General features: G+C 37.2%; 1 protein-coding gene across 1 annotated transcript in view; it reads right to left on the bottom strand.

The window, feature by feature from the left end:
• Positions 1-17,128, bottom strand: part of CPED1 (cadherin like and PC-esterase domain containing 1) — a 148,522-nt gene that overhangs the window by 72,036 nt on the left and 59,358 nt on the right. Inside the window, 9 exon segments of the mRNA XM_050324204.1 lie at positions 176-344; positions 3,018-3,204; positions 5,053-5,097; positions 5,419-5,486; positions 10,703-10,872; positions 11,784-11,885; positions 12,524-12,691; positions 14,243-14,315; positions 15,679-15,821. Of these exon segments, the coding sequence (XP_050180161.1) occupies positions 176-344; positions 3,018-3,204; positions 5,053-5,097; positions 5,419-5,486; positions 10,703-10,872; positions 11,784-11,885; positions 12,524-12,691; positions 14,243-14,315; positions 15,679-15,821 (1,125 nt within the window).

The raw sequence follows: 17,128 nt of genomic DNA on the forward strand, positions 1-17,128 counted from the left end.
TTCTGTAAATGTTGAATTTCATACAATTATACTGTTTAGGACTCAGATTCTAATCTCAACAAAAACAGACTCTACACCAGTTTTGGCCCATGAGCCCTAATTTATACCACTGGATGAACAGAACCCAGCTAATATCACTATTAATTTGAATAGGAAAAGAATGTAGAGGCAATACCTGCACAAATCCACACATCATGTAGTCATCAAACAAAGGCAGACTGGGGCGGTCCTCTCGATAAACTGTGATTTTGTAGCTGCTCACAACCTGAGGGCTGGGCTGCGAATCATCTGTCACGAGAATGATGACTTTGTTCAATCCAAGGCCAAGGGGGTAGTTAGCACTGCTGCACAACAAAATAGGAAAAAAATGGAATAAACCCTAAAGAAACAAATATTTATGCTGCTTTATCTATGGCTGCTAAGCTTTACTTGCTCCTTGAGGCTGCTATTTCTAACATTTTCTCTTAAAAAATAAATGTGATTTTAAATAAAAACAGTGTAAAATAACATTTTTAACAATTTATAGTTCTTTCAGAAAGACAAAATAATGAGAGCAAAACTTAGAGAAAACAGTTTCAGTGGCAATGGCAAATATTCTGACATGAAATCTGTGAATGAAACCATTAGGGACAATAACTCCTGGCAGGTCCAAGTTTGGGATGAAGTCAGTAGAGAGACAAATATGATCAGAGGTGTCAGCTAGCCTCTGAAATTGTCCACTAGCCAAATGTGATGACTAGACAAACTGCTCAGAGTAACAGACAAGACCAAAGCTGAGCTGTGCTCTTCTTCCCTTGGAAGGGAAACAAAAAATGCTGAAGGACAGAACCTGCACATGAAAGGCTTTTACTTTTCAATGTAAAGGACATATTGGTGTTCTGTTTTCCTTTTACAGGGAAGAAATCTCTAAGCTTTTCACATGTATCCACACTGACTTCCAGGGGATTTAGCATTAAGGTACCAAAATGTTGAGTGGAAGAATTTTTTGTCAGTTTCTTTTGAAATTATATATCAAGACTGACTTCTTATTGAAAATACAGGAAACACACTGAGCATTAGATCAGTAAGAACTGTACAGACTGTCTAGTTATTAGAAGACATTCTAGGTCAAAGCATCTGCTTCATAGTTCAAAAGATGGTGTGTTGCATAAGCACTTCATATCATGAAGCAAAGATAGCTATATAATGGTTAAGAATTTCTCTTCCAGAGTAATTAATTGTTCATGATCTCCTATTTAACCACTCGCTAATGGCTAGTATGTAAATAGGCCAGTCCTCTGGTTCTGAGGTACCTGACCCAAATAAATAAACTGGCATTGTCCCTGGCACATGCTGTTGTCTCAGAGAGAGCTAGTTGGGAAAAACAAAACTGTGCCAGGGATCATAGCAGCAATTAAATATCATGGATAATTGTGTCAGTGATCAAACCTAATGTTTAGTGATGACTCTGCTCTCTTCTCTATCATCCAGCTTTATACTTCTCTAAAAGATCAGATAAGCTGAAACTTGCAGATGGCAAGATGACCCACTTAGTGGATGAAAGAAAGGTTGTGGTTGTTGTCTGCCTAGTGCCTTTGGCATTGTTTCCCACAGCATTCTTCTGGAGAAACTGGCTGTTCACAGCTTGGATGGGCATACACTTTTCTGGTTGGACAGCCAGGCCAATGATCGAGACAAGGAGATCAAGTGCAACCTCAGTCAGTTTGCAGGAAACATCAAATCAGGTGGGAGTGCTGATCTGCTGGAGTCTCTGCAAAGGGATCTGGACAGGCTGGATGGATGGGCCAAGGCCAAGTGTACAAGGTCCAAGAAGGTGAAGCGCCATGTCCAGCACTTGGGTTGTAACAACGCTACGCAGAGCTACAGGACTGGGGCAGAGAGGCTGGAAAGATGCCCGGTGGAAAAGGACCTGGGAGTGCTATTGACAATCAGCTGAACATGAGCCAGCAGTGTGCCCAGGGGGCCAAGAAGGCCAAAGGCATCCTGGCCTATATTAAGAATAGTGTGGCCAGCAGGACTAGGGCAATGATTGTTCCCCTGTATTGGGCACTGATGAATCCTTGACACCTTGAATCCTGTGTTCAGCTCTGGTCCCTCACAGTAAGAAAGACATTAAGGTGCTTGAGCATGTCCAGAGAAGGGAAATAAAGATGGTGAAGGATCTGGAAGACAAGTCTGCTGAGGAGCAACTGAGGGAGCTGGGGTTGTTTAACCTGGAGAGAAGGAGGTTGCCTGAATGGAAGTTGTAGCTGTGTGGGGGTTGGTCTCTTCTCCCAAGTAACAAGCAACGGGACAAGAGAAAATGGCCTAAAGTTACACCAGGGAAGTTTTACAGAAATTTCTTCACTGAATGGGTTGTCAAGCATTGGAATAGGCAGCCCAGGGAGAGTCAGCATCCCAGGAGGTATTTAAAAGATGTGTAGATGGGTCACTTAAGGATGTGGTTTAGTGGTGCACTTGGCAGTGCTGGGTTAACATTTGGACTTGATGATATCAAGGGTCTTTTTCAATGTAAATTATTCTATGATTATATGACAATCCCTTGTAATATAACTCTGATGAAAATGGATCATTCTAAATTATGAAACTTGAACTTATTTCTTCTTTTGACCCCAGCTGTCCTACTCTGACCCACATAAGCAGACCAATTGCAGCAGCTTAGGGCACAGTGCAAAATTAACACCTGGATACAAAAGCTCAGATTCTTTGTTGTCTACTGTGTGCAGTGTAGTGATGGTCTGTCCCTACCCAGCTTTGATGCTGTCAGATTGCAGAAGCTGGGTGGGGTGCTAGCAACTGCACCCTCCATAAGGCTAGGGTTAGTTATGGCTTGAGAACATATTACCACTGACTTTAGGACATTGAAAACAAATACAAATTTCTCAGTGTTAAACTCCCTCTGACCTTCTTGTGACTAATCTATCTGTGTTCTGGGCATTTGGAAACACAAAACTATTCTGGAATATTCTAACATATCTCCAAAATTAAGCTTTTACACTCATATTTGTTGCTCATACCTTGGCCCTTTCTTGTCATCAAGGTGTACTTGGCATTGACAGTTAGAGGGTTCTGCTCCTATCTTCACTGTCACCATGTCGAATGGGACTTCTGCATAGTATTCTTTGATCTTTGGGTTAAACTGAGGATTCAAGTCCAGCTGTGGACTGGTGAAGATCTGCCTGATATGAGATAGGGTATCTTTATCTGTTCCAAGAAGGCATCAAAGAAAAAACTGTGAAATGTATGAACATTTTTGAGTAACATGCAACTTCTGGTAGATTGATAACATGTACAGTGGCAAGATATTTAATGCCTAGTCACTCTGAGACTGATAATCCTGCTGCAAAATCTTAATGGAGTTTTTAATGGCACTTGAGAGAAATTTTTAAACCTTGGAGGGATTTTAATTATTCAGTGCCCAATCACTTTAGCCCTAGTCACAAAACTCAAAGCCTGGGTAAGCCTTTGAAAATGCAAGGATTAAGTCTGGGAGATCTGTCTCCAGTTGGTTTACTGAAACATAAAGAAGAGGTAGGCCAAAATTCATAACCTACTTAGGTACCAGCCTGTGTACAGGGTTTATGTACAAATGTAATTTCCAATAAAAATCAAAATAAGTTAGACATATTCTTACTCTTCATAAGAACAAGTCACATGGAGATGTCTAGACCCCTGGGGTCATTTGCAGTACAGCTGAAAGAATGTTTTATTAAAATTCCTAAATCAAACTCCAGCTTCTTGCCTCTGCATGAAATCTCCACAATCAGATCCTATTTGCTCAAATGTATCCTTTATTTTGTAGTTTTTGCCCAATTATTCATGAGAATAATTATTTGCTGGCAACCCACTTATGACAAATATTTTAATCCAACCTATTGGATTCAGATTTACAGTATAATTACACATTCAAAACTGCTTTCCACATACATTCATTAGTACATGTTTAAAACTGGGTACTTCAGAAAATATTTCAGATAGAAAACTCTTTAATATCTGAAAAATCTTATAGCTTAAAACCTGGTCTAAAAGGGTCACAAAGGATGTAAGCAGTTCTATGTGGACCTTTTCTATCTTGAAATATCTGCCTAGAGAAAGAAAACAGGGCAATTTTAGCACCTTCTTTCATGGATGATAATACAAAGGAAGTTATTCCAGTGGAAGAGTAGAATTTGGGCTAGATTTGTAGGGGAATAGAGTCCTACACATTGACACATGGAAGGTATTAAAAAAAAACCCTTACAGATGAGTACAAACATTTCCCCACATCCCGTATGCCTTACTTAGAAATGTTGTCTCACTATTAGCTTAAGAATGAGGAGGAATTTAAAAATAAAATTAACTGAGGTATTTTCAAACTAAAATGCCATAAAATCAGAATAGTGATGCCAGTCAGCTAGCCCTGGAGCATTTCTGGCCTTCGATTGATAGAGTAGCTCCTGGAGGCACCATGTCAGTAACAGAGAGGACAGAAGGCTCAGTGAGTAGCAAAGCCTTTCCACCTCAGAGCAATGGCTTCACATTTACAAAGTGACCCCTCAGATAACGTCAGTGAGGAAGGCAGCAGAAAGCACTGCTCTGACGAAAGGAAAATATATTTTAAATCTTTACAGTTCTTTAAATGTACTTTAAATATTCCAACAAGCATATATATTTTAGAAAAACTCATCTCTAGAGCAGCTATTTAATATCCCATTATTGAAGCCCAGAGAAATTTAAAGGTTTTTTCACAAGAACAAATGTGTTGAAGTTAATGGAAATAGGAGGCAAAAGTCTACTAAACTGTGACAAGGGATCGGTGAGTCCTGGAATACTCACATTAATATGCACACACAGCAATGTTTAATTTTGTGCTTGAGGCTTATTTAATATAATAGCCCAATTATTGAGAGTTGTTTATAAACATTCTTGCTACCTAAAAATCCTTCTTTTTTTTTCTTTTTTTACAGCCTGCAGATACTCTATTCACTGAAAGGTTATGAAGAAAAACCCAAGAAATTTGTTCAAGAAATCTCTCTTCTTACCCCTTAGTGGTCTAGAAAGACCTTGACTTACCATGACTGCACTGTCTTTCTTTAGTCTTACTTGAATAATGCAATGCTGAAAGATAAACAGAAACACCTAATAGTTTTCTACTCTAAGCCCAATTACAATCCTATTGGAGAAGAAAACATCTTTTAATTATAAAAGATACATTGTACTCTTTTCTTTACAGTGTGAGATCTTTGTTTTAGACCCATGAACACAGTTCATGGTCTCAGCATAATGACTTACACAGATAAGGAAGAAATTGGTCTTTTATATGCAGTAAGCCAGGAGTTTTCAGGTGGAATGCAAAACAATGTAATATAAATCATGCATGTTATCAGAAATAATGCAAACAGGAAAAACATACTTTATATAAAAGACCTCATCCCTTACCTTTATGACTCTTCCTGGAGTCAGAAGGAACATTCTGCTTAGGACTCTTATTTTCTTGAGAAGATAGCCTGTCAATTCAATAGCAGACATATTTTTACATGAATGGAAGGAATAGAAACCATGAAACATTTGTCAATAATTTCTACATGGTATCCTAGGGTACATGGTATTTTAATATTCTCCATAGAAAGATGAACCTTCTGGATTCATGTTCCCAGCATTAGCAATATTACCTGAGTGAACATATTTCATAACAAATGGCAGCATATCATACCAAAATAGAAAACAAGAAATAAATTCCAAAACAAAGTTGTATTACTGGGAAAAGGAAGAGTGGATATAGCCAAGAATAAAATAACCCAAACTATACCTCTTAACTGTTTGTATGATGGTTTTCTGTATATACTTGAGGTTTCAAAAAGAATTAAATATAAATGAAGGCCTGTGTCAAGGGCAATATCTCTACCGACATTAGCATGAATTCCTAAAATGGAACTCCTAATGTGTTTTGCTTTGTTTGCCAATTCAAAACAAATCCAGATGATATGTATAAATAAATCCTCCATGAAAGCTCTGCAGACTTCTTCTTTCAAATAGAATTTTGGGAGCATAACAGAAGAGAGTAGCACAACAGAAGAAAGGGAGTAGGCTTCTTTTCAATCTGTATACTGGACCTTTAGGTAATAACACCTTTTCAGAGGTCTACTACCATTTCTTGAAGTTTTCCTGTGTTTTCCTCCCAGTCTTTTCCATAGAAGTTCTCATAAAGCAGCTTCATACTGCAGTTTGGATTTTGAAAGACATGAAGTCACTGTCTGTGCCAAAGGAAGGGAGGTAGCAATATTGTTCTGTGCAATCATCCATCACTAATGTTTCAACAGGAGCTTCTGAAAGCAATGTTGAGGTCAATCATGGTAAAAGGTAAACTGTCCAATAATAAAACAGGTATTTCTGCATTATGTCAATGAGCTATGAAAAAAGTCACTGGTAGATCAATGTGTCTCTGTGTGTGCATGAAAATGTAGTTCTGAGCTTGCAGTGTCTAGACACCACCTTAATTTCATGCACATTCTTGACCTACTTCAAAGGAGGCACTTAACAAACTATTAGAGAGTTTGTTTTCCAAGTTGTAAGTAATTTTTCACCCCTCCTCCTCCTTGCAAAGAGGTAACAGCTAACACCTGTCAAATACATTTTTCCTCTCCACTGTTTCTTTTTGCTTGCCCAGTCCCAAACTCTACTGTAAGGTGAAAACAAGATGTCTTAATTCTATAAAATAACAGGGGCAGTGATCATCCCACTGTACTCAGCACTGGTGAGGCTGCACCTCAAATCCTGTGTCCATTTTTGGGCCCCTCACTACAAGAAAGACATTGAGGTGCAGGTCTGTTCAGAGAAGGGCAAGGAAGCTGGTGAAGGGTCTGGAACATAAGTCTGCTGAGGAGCGGCTGAGGGAGCTGGGATTGTTTAGTCTGGAGAAAGGAATGCTCAGGGAAGACCTTATTGCTCTCTACGACTATCTGACAGGAGGCTGTAGCCACTTGGGGGTCATTCTCTTCTCCCAGTTAATAAGTGACAGGACGAGAGGAATCTTCCAACCTAAATGAGTCTATGTTTCCATGATTTATTTCTGCTGAAGCCTGGACTTTTTAATCATTAATATCATTAGGTTTTCCTTTGTGCAAGCTCCTTGCAGTCAGCAAACTGAGGTAAGATGCAGTTATGAAGCTCTTCAAAATACAGGCACCAGCTGAGGCCCTGGACAGTGCAGAGTCCTTTCCTTCACATGCTGGTATTCAAGAAGAGACCTTTATCTGTATGAGTGGCCCCTTATGTACTTTAGTATCTCAAAGGAGCTATCAAGTAGAGATGTGTGCTTTGCCCACATACTTTGAAATTAGCTCTAATGAAACTAATGACTGTATGTCAGTATCCTTGGTGAGTGCATGCTTATGAATGTACCTTTTGAAAGATCCCAGATGTGTATATCACAAACCATTGACTGTGAACCTGTCCTTTGGGAATCTCTTTGATTCAGCAAATGAGAAAGCCCAAGGATTGACAGCAGCAGTAGTAATATAGCTCTGATGGTCTAAGCAATCAGAGACATAAGCAATAAAGGATGTGTAGAAATGGAATATTTCATTTATATAAAAAATAAAAAATCTAGTTGCTTTTGGTGCCTCTGATGGATATGTTAGTTGTGGATCGTACAGTTTGTAATGGGTCATAAACTCACAATTGAGAACATATTTCAGTATTTAGCAGATTTATGAATTTTATTTCTTTTGCTGATGTTATATAGGTATCTCTTCAAAATGAAGAACCACAGTGAAACTGTATCACTAACAATTTTTTCATGTTTGATTAACTGGCAGTGAGAGCTCTTTGTTTTGTAAAGTGTTTGCTTGGCTTCAGTCACAGAGTTTCCATGAGGACATTTGGTTCCCTGAATGAAATACCTTATGCTGATCTTCAGAAGAGAAATATAAAGTTGCAGACTCAAGAGTGGGAATGTTTTCCTGGCACTCAATACCAACTGTTTCTCTCCTTTCCTCCTTCCCTTTATTCCCTCCTTTCCTCCTACTGTAGGTCAGTGATCTTATCTACACTTTCTGCTTGTTGCCTTTTTCTGTCCCATAGACCAAACCATGTTACTTTCTCAAACTGCCCAGGTAATTGACATGATCAAGTTAAACTCCAAGAAATTATTTTCAATCTAAATTCAGTCTGAAGGTTGCTGCTTCTATTTTGATCTAAAAAGGGTTTGTATATGGGAAGCTAGAACCACTTTTCCAAATATATCAGTTGATTTCACAAAAAACATTTGCAACTTTATTGACCTGCTTAGGCTTTTGTCTTTTGCAAATACCCTGCTGTGTGACATAGCCTAACATACTAGCCATGATAGTTCATAGCACCTATTTTAAAAGACAGCAGCCATGTACATCCTAGTCATATCACAAGTTGGAACTGCAGAGTTGAAAAACAGTGTAAAAACAATGCAGAAAATTTATTTCAGTGCATGTTAGGTAGTACTGCTCCATCACTTTCAAAGAACTTTGTAGTATCTTATACCAATACATTAGAGGTGGTCATTTCATCTAGGCTGTAATAATTTCATTATAGTCTGAGATGAGTTTCTGGAGTTCTTCTTCCCTAGTTTCAGAACTACTCACATAGATGAAATAGGTGAAAAAACGTAGACGAGGCAACACCTTTAAATCCTGTCTTCATCCTATGGATTCATGATCAATGAAGAGAGTAACTGTACAAGACCTGAACCAGAAGTCACTACTTTTCGTGTAAGTATCTTGTCTGGTCAGACAGTATGCAATCACTGGATTTTATAAATGGAAATACTAGTTTTGCATAGTCAGAGAAATAAGAACTGTGTGCCACAGGATTAGCTCAGTTGGTTAGAGCATGGTGCTAATAATGCCAGGGTTGCAAGATCAATCCCTGAATGGGCCTTTCACTATAGAACTGGACTTGATCCCTTTGGGTCCCTTCCAACTCAGAATATTCTGTGATACCTCATCAAGTGTTAAATAAATCCTATGAACAAATTTAGGAAAAGTGTTCTGATATACAAACTCATCAAAGCTGGGAATTGCAAAAAAAAAAAAAAAAAAAAGATTAATCAAAGCTCGAAGAGAATGCATACCTGAGTCAGTAAGTACAACAATGCTTGTTCTTCCCCGCAATTAAATATAATTACATGCCTATCTGACACATGCATCACCATCACATGCATGTAGCTAGGAAGATTATGATTTAGCAATGTCAAAGAACATGTCTTTTTATACAGTGAATGAACAGAACGATGTTATTAGCTTAACCATTACAGGAAAATATAGTGCAAAGAAGCAGACTGGCCTTTGTCCTGGAGAAATATCACGGTACTTCTACATATTTATATGCATACAATAATGTTTGGCTTGAAGGAAAAGATGAGGCCAAGGGGCTTACTCAAAGTGAGTGAGTGGCACAGCTTAGATTAGAACAGAAAGCTGCTAAAGGCTGGTATGCTTTGATATGCAAACCTAAATATTTCTGCAAAAGGGCAAGGGCTTACACATGAATGCAAGCAGCTGCATCTTTGAGTTACTTCTCATAGATTGGTTGCAGTAACAACAATAACTTAGCACATTTATGAAACCGTGTATTTTCAAAACACTAATAAACAGTTACCTAGCACAGTGTGAAAGGATAAACGCCTTTATAGTTAAGTAAACAAAGATACAGATAACTATCGACTTGTTCAAAGCCCCACCCAATTCAGTGAGGAGCAAAACTAAAACTTAGGAAATCTTACAGATGTCCTATACAGCCATGACAGCATTCTCCAAGCAAAATGTATAAAATAGTGTCATTCAAACCTTCAAGCTGAGACTCAGTGGAATGGAGCACACACATTGTCTAATGTGCCTCTGTTCCCAAGCTCTTGTTTGTAAAATCATAAATGTCTTTAGACAGCTAAGTGTAGCACATATGTATATAAAACATCATTAGCCAAGAGATGATGAAAACAGAAAACACATTTTGACAAATTTTGACAAATTTTTTACTAAAGATGCAGTATACCACAAGTTTTCCCCTTCCCTCCTTTAATTTTTTACTCCCTCTTTTCTTTTATTCTCTCCCTCTCTCCTTCCCTCCTTCCTTTTCCGCTTCCCTCCTTATGAAAGTTAAAATTTCCTGCCAGAAGTTCAGCAGATCTAACCTTGTCATTGCAGTATTTTTTTCAGCTCTTCAAAAAGAGTTAAAATGAGGTTCTCAGAGTATTATGGTCTTTGACCTGCCTCTTCTGTCCTCTTGTTGGACAGAAAATATAGAGCCACTCAAAATTACTTGTCCTTTTGAAAAATCTTCACCAGAAATTTTATATTTTCTTTACAGTTTTGCTTTTAATTGGTGCATAAATTAAGACAATCTTAACCCTGATAAATGTTCCTAATACTGATTTTACATTTTTTCAGAACCAACCTACCTAATTTACTTCATCTTTCTTCTAAAAAAATTTAATGTAGTTCCAATTAAATTTTAATCCAGAGTCTTTCATATTAGAAAGAGAAGACAACATTGCCCTTTATAAAAACCTAGCTCCATTTCTAATGGCAGAATGGCTGACACTGCTCCATGATGGCATGATGGACCCTCCTCTCAAGACTTGCAAGTCCACCTGCATTTACTGAAGGGTTAAGTTTTATAATGCTCACTGGAGATACGGCAATTAATATAATTTGAGAAACTACCCTCATATATATAACAGCTATCTTACCATTCTGAAATATTTGTATGTGACTCTTTATTCATGAACTGGAATTGTTCAAGTAAACTGGAAAGCAGCCAATGCAAAGTCAGGACTGATCCAAGCTGCCTCATTGGGTCTACCATGCCATAAAGGTCACGCAGGAACGTTTGAATCTTGGGTGCAGCAGAAGGGAAAAGCTGAGAAGAGAGACACTGATTAGATACCCCACAGTGTAATATTTCAAGAGTGCCAAGATGTGAGAAATGATCAGAAGACAGTATATATAGCATAGGGATGATTATATATTAATGTTCTTTCCCACATGTGTAGAAAATTACTGTCTTGCCCAGCCTTGCAAATCAGAATTCCTAATACTGACAAGGAAGTCGAACTCCTTTGCCTCTGTATTGACTTCTGGATCTATTAAACTCAATCCCTCTTCAGAAAGCCTTACTAGTCCCCATCCGTGAAAACTCATCCAGGAGGTCTCACAGAAATCCTGATATCCTGCAGACTTTCTGAACAACAAATTCAGTCTCAGATCTTTTATTTCCCAAATACTCAGTATTTTCCCTCATTAACCACCATGCCTATTCACAGACACTGAATGTTATTCCACTACCTGTATTCTTCCCCAAAAATGAACATGAAGTGCTGCCACTTCTTCATCAATATCTACTCTTGGGTCATGATCTGAATGTTGCACTGTCTTCACTTCTTCCAATCACACCTGCTTTGCTTTATTATCATTCTATTTTATTACTAACTCATTAATCATTTACATAGTTTTCCTCCTTTCCCCTTCCTTTCCCCTTCCCCTTCCCCTTCCCTTTCCCCTTCCCTTCCCTTCTGTTTCTGCTTTAGCTGTCCCTTTAAATGAACCCTTAGCTCAGATTCTCTGTTGTATTTATTTATGACTTTTAAATTAAATGCGAATGATCCTCCAAAATAAAATCAGTGTAAACTCTATCTCCTTTCTTCCCTGCCCATTCAGCCTAATACATGTGCCAGAGACAGCAAAGAGTGGTAATGAAGGATAATGAAGGAAAAATGTTAGGAGATTTACATAAAATATACATCAAGTACAGCAAAACCCTATTTATTTTACCAGCTCAAACTGTCCAAGACTCTTCAGCTCCTTTATGAAAGTAATCATTGAATTTATCTCTTCTAAAGAGAAACACTGCTCATCTCTGTGGTACTTTCCATCCTGTGAAGAAAAGAGCAGCATGTTCTGGTGAAATCACATGGAAAGCAATGGATAAATTAGTCCCTGTAAGTCTTGCAAGCAGGATGCTCCTCAGAAATGCATCCTTAAAAGTGCCTAGACTGAGAGAAATACGGTTAGAAGAGACTCCAGCTTGCCAGAGATAGTTTTCACTAGTCATGCAAACTTTATACAAATCCTATAAAAAAAAAAAAAAAAAAAAGTATATTGCATTCAGAATAAGAGACAAAGTTGTAGGACACAAAATTTAATTCTGATGCTCATGAACTTACTTGTGTGAGTTAATCAATTCAGGGTGAAATTGTGAAAATACACAAATCTGTACATCAACATTTGAAAAAATGGCAGGAAAATTGCTTCATTAAAGTTTTAAATATATGTTTAAAGCACAGTATTTTGGGGAATTACATACTTTGAGAGTCAAATTTTAACATAAGGAACTTCCACTGTTTAATATAATTGCAGTTTTATTTCCAAGAATACAATAATAGATAGTTTTTGATGAAATAAACCCTTCTTTCTATAATTTCTATAAGGCATCAGCAATTTCAGAGAAGTAAACAATTTAAAATTTAATGTTTTCAAATAGTCAATAATAAGAAAAAGCTGTAATGAACTACCTTGCTTGCAGTTGATCCATATATTTTTTGCAAAGCTTCAATGAAACTGGATGTTGAGGATTCATTAGATAAGAGAAATTTAAAAGTATCTTCAAAAATAAGTTCTTTGAAAGTTTGGTCCTGAATAGTTGATTCATCCTCATCTTGAAAGTCAAAGTTTTCATGCACCTGTTGGAAAATAATATAAGAATTTATAGTTTGAATAACAAGTCCATTCTCCTCATAACTATATATATACTACACTAGAACGATTTATTTAAAAGATGTAATTATAACACAACTGACGGGATTATAAAATAATAAACGTGTGCCACATTTTCTGTCACAACTTTATACCGCAATGTTTTCTGCCCTCCAGTGGACAGAGTGCAGTGTTGCAGTGCCATGTGAGCTTTCTCGTAAGTTTGACTTACAAGTTTATTAAAAATCAAAAGATTTTATGTTAACATAACTCTTGCAAAACTCAGGTATTTAGGGTTACTACAGATAAAATGATAATTTAAACAATATAAATAACATTTAAAAATTAATATTTATAAAATATGACTAAGTCATTATTTTAGCATAGACCCAAATATAATCTCAAGATGCATAGGATGTGTGCATGCTACAGTTTCCAAGGGATACTATTCAAAGTCAAATGTCGCATTAATTGTCGACTGTTATTTTTACAAAAATTTTTATTTTCGTAAGAAACTATTAAATCCTACTGATTTACTGTACATTTATGGCTTGTGGATAACGGTTGAAACTCCTATACAGGCAGGTAAACATTATGTTTTATGTTTAGTTTTTTAAGCATTTCTGGCAGAATTTTTTACAGCCTGGTATACAATTATTGAATTCTTATGACATGCCACATTTTTTATATTAGCTAAAAAAGTCCTTTCAGACTATTTAAGGATATTGTCTTCGTGGATTTTTTAAATTGTGCAAAATTGCTTTCATGTCTCCATTTTTCCTATGTGTTTAAAGGATTTTTTTTTTTTGGAAAGATGGAGAGAATGACTGCACTGTTGTTGCTAGAAACTTGAACAGATTTTAAGTAAGGGTATATTTACTTTTTTTTTTTTTTAATATTTGCATATCACAAATATGGACAAACATTTTATATACCTAGTACATACATATTCGTGTGTGTGTATACAGGGATAATGAGAAGCAGCTAGAAAATTGGAACAGTATTTGTTTCAGGACAGGATGTTCTGAGGCAAGAGTGGTACAAAAACTGGTATAGGTCCCACTTTCCTGTTTTTGAGGGCCTTGAGGATCATCCAGAAAGAAGACAGCACAGTGGAGGTCAAAGGAGATCATGAACTGCAGGAGTACAATACAACTTATGGAGAACTTTAATTTGTATTAAAGGCCAACTGTGGTACTTTAACTTCATTCCTACATGTTTGTTCTGTCATGTTTAAAACCTACCTCTACTGTCATGCAAGGCTTTGTTTCACTGATATTCAGTTGGGTGATAGATAGTCCTCTAATGCTAAAGCAAAACATTTGCACATGTCATGGTATGGTGAACTTTATCACAGAAAGTCCAACTCTTAAAAACTGGTTCGTGCCATAGCAACTCTCCATATTTAGGTAAAATTAATGTTAAAGTATTTGTATATTTCTCAGAGATTTGAGAGTACCTATCAAAGAGGGTTTCCTGCTGTGTCCTTCTTGGTGTATTTTTTGGGGGTCACGCTATAATTGGTGTAATTTTCTCACCTCAAGAACTACTGGGTATATTGACACGCCGAATCCAATGTCAAAGGTTAGCATTTGAAAACACTGGCTGCATCTGAAATACAGTATAACAGGATTCAGATTCAGTGAGGTTAGGTACTGCTGTGAAATACAGAATCACAGAGTCATTTATGTTGCAAAAGACTTTTAAGATCATTGAATTCAATCATAAACCTAACACTGACAAGCTGACCACTGAACCATGCCCAATACATATGGTAAAATGCCATAGACACACAGGTCCAGAGAACACACACAAGAACATGCACACAGAGGTCAAAAGACAGCATGTAACGCAGACTAAATAAAATTTCCAAAAGCCAGCAGCATTAACCATATATGGAGTCAGATTGTGAGCTGATATAAAAGTGCTATATAAAAGTGTATTATTATATGGTTGACAGTTAAACCAGTGAGGGAGGTGAATTACGCTAAAGGAGGAAATGTCTTTTGAAGAGAATGAGGTCCTCCAAAAGTTTCAAGACATTTGGAGGGTAGTTGATGGTGAAACTCTGCAGGCTCATTGAAGCTAAAGAGCTCTGCTGCAGCTATGGGGATGTTTGAAGGCATGAACCAGGAGCTCTAAGCAAGTCTTGTATTACACAAACAACAGAGTCCATCCGATTGGCAAAAAAAGAGAGCTTGGCCCACTGTCAAAATAGTTTCATTCCCATTACACTCCTCCCCTCCTTGCTACCCTCTCCACTCACAATGTAAGCTTTATTCTCAACTGTGTAAGGCAAATAATGAGCTTTACATTACTGCCACTAAAACACCTGGGTTCTCAAAATAATTTTATAAAACACATAAATGTAGTAAATAGTGACTTATTTAGTATTTATCATAAAAATGTCAGGGATGGGACATAACATAAATAGAACAAATATTAATTTTAATTAGTAAAAATATTACATAATAGAGATTGATTTATGTGTAAGAACTCTAAAGGAAGTGATTACACAGAAATATGACTGTTGGTGTCTAGGTGTATTTCATAAGGTACATTTCATAAGGTATTCTACAGTGTCTCTTGTTCAGGTTGCCAGCTCTAAACCATCTGGGATATTCTAGCATTAAATATTTGACATATGACAGAAAGCTCACTGAAAGGAAATACAGCTTTATACATGTTAGGACTAGCCAAACTGTGAGTGATTTCTGTTCATTTGTGCTGCCTGAAACACTTCATCAGGACAAAGCATCTGGTCCTACGTATTCATAACCTTTTCACAAACTGGAAACACTGTGGATATTGAAGAAGTTTACTCTTTAAATGCATGTCCTTACTTTACACAGAAGTATGAAATAGAGGGGTATTTTTTATTTTAGGAGTTGCATATCCTCTACAATTTTTATTGTGTTCTAAGGAGTTATCTTGTATTACACTAGAATTACAATGACTACTGCAAGTCACTTACTGATTGAAAGAATTTGGTCCTGAGGCAGATGATTCACTGAAGACCTCAGTTACAAGTAGAAGTTTGCTTATAGCCTCCTTCATGTTGTTGAAGGCTTGTTGGGGAGAACTGTTTTTGAAGAATATCTCAAAAAATCTTTGCAGCTGTGAAAGAGAATTAATATACTTTTGAACATTTACAGTAAAGCAGTGCTTACGATCATAAATTAAAAAGCTGGTAGAAATAAAAACTGCCTTGCAATATCAACCTCAGATCTTATTCATTTTCACAGTGAAGTGGTATGAAAAGCTCCACAATTTTGTTTACAAACAAGTATATCAGAAAATCCATAATAATGGTTTTAGAAAATATTGGTCACAGTCTAAGCTTTCTTCAGTATAACCTTTTGCTGGCACTGGTTCTAGGCAAAGGAAACTACAAATGCTTATTTCTTTAGCAGTGGGTAATAGCACACTTAAAGTAAAAGCCTTCTCTCTGTTTAACACACTATGCCAAGGGCCATCCCACTTGACTTTGACTACAAATCCTTACCCCAGTCAACAAACTTTAAAGGGAATATAGAAGAAATATGTTGAAAAAAAGACCAACCACCCCAGCCTGTGTTCTGACTGAACTCTGCCTACCCTGTGATTTTCAGACTCATGAATCCTCACAATGGCCTGCGGAGCACTGTCCTCAGCTGCTTTCATCAATCATGCAAATTCACCCATCTCATCACTTCAGACAGAGATTCAGGAAAACAACTGGAGCAGTAGAAACTCAGTGAAGAGTGTGACACAGGCAGGGTTTTTTTGCATGAGTCATCTGTGCTAAGAAAGGGCTGCCTTTAAACCCTATTTCCATTAGAGTTATCACATGGCAAAGAACCCAACTAATGTCTGAACTATGTAAAACTATTGTACTACCAAAGATATCTTTGGAGATAAATTATGCAAAAAGTACATGTAGAACATGTTTTGAATTGCCATTCAGAAAGGAAAAATTTCTGATTACTTACAGGAATTTCTCTACTAAATTTACCTAGAAATGCCAGTATATATTTTCTATTATCACCCACTTATACATGTCCTCTGGGGTAACATGATGGAAGTATGCAGACTTCTGTAGACAACCCTACTGAGGACTGATGTGCTTGGCATCTCTCATCCCGAACTACCTTTGACTACTACAGCCATGAACAAGTATACACAGCAGATGGGTTAACCAAGTTTGGACTTCAGCAAAAGTTTAACGTGATCTTGTGGCTTCAAAGCATGATTACAGAATCACAGAATCACAGAATGGTTGAGGTTGGAAGTGACCTCTGGAGGCCATCTGGTCCAACTCCCCTGCTCAAGCAGGGTTAATCAGCAGCTGGTTGCCCAGAACAGCAGCTGGTTGTCCAGACAGCTTTTGAATACCTCCAAGGATAAATACTCCACAACTTCTCTGGGCAGTCTGTGCAAGTGCT

The sequence above is a fragment of the Myiozetetes cayanensis genome, unplaced genomic scaffold (assembly GCF_022539395.1).
Source record: "Myiozetetes cayanensis isolate MyiCay16 unplaced genomic scaffold, myiCay2020 scf3, whole genome shotgun sequence".
NCBI lineage: Eukaryota > Metazoa > Chordata > Aves > Passeriformes > Tyrannidae > Myiozetetes > Myiozetetes cayanensis.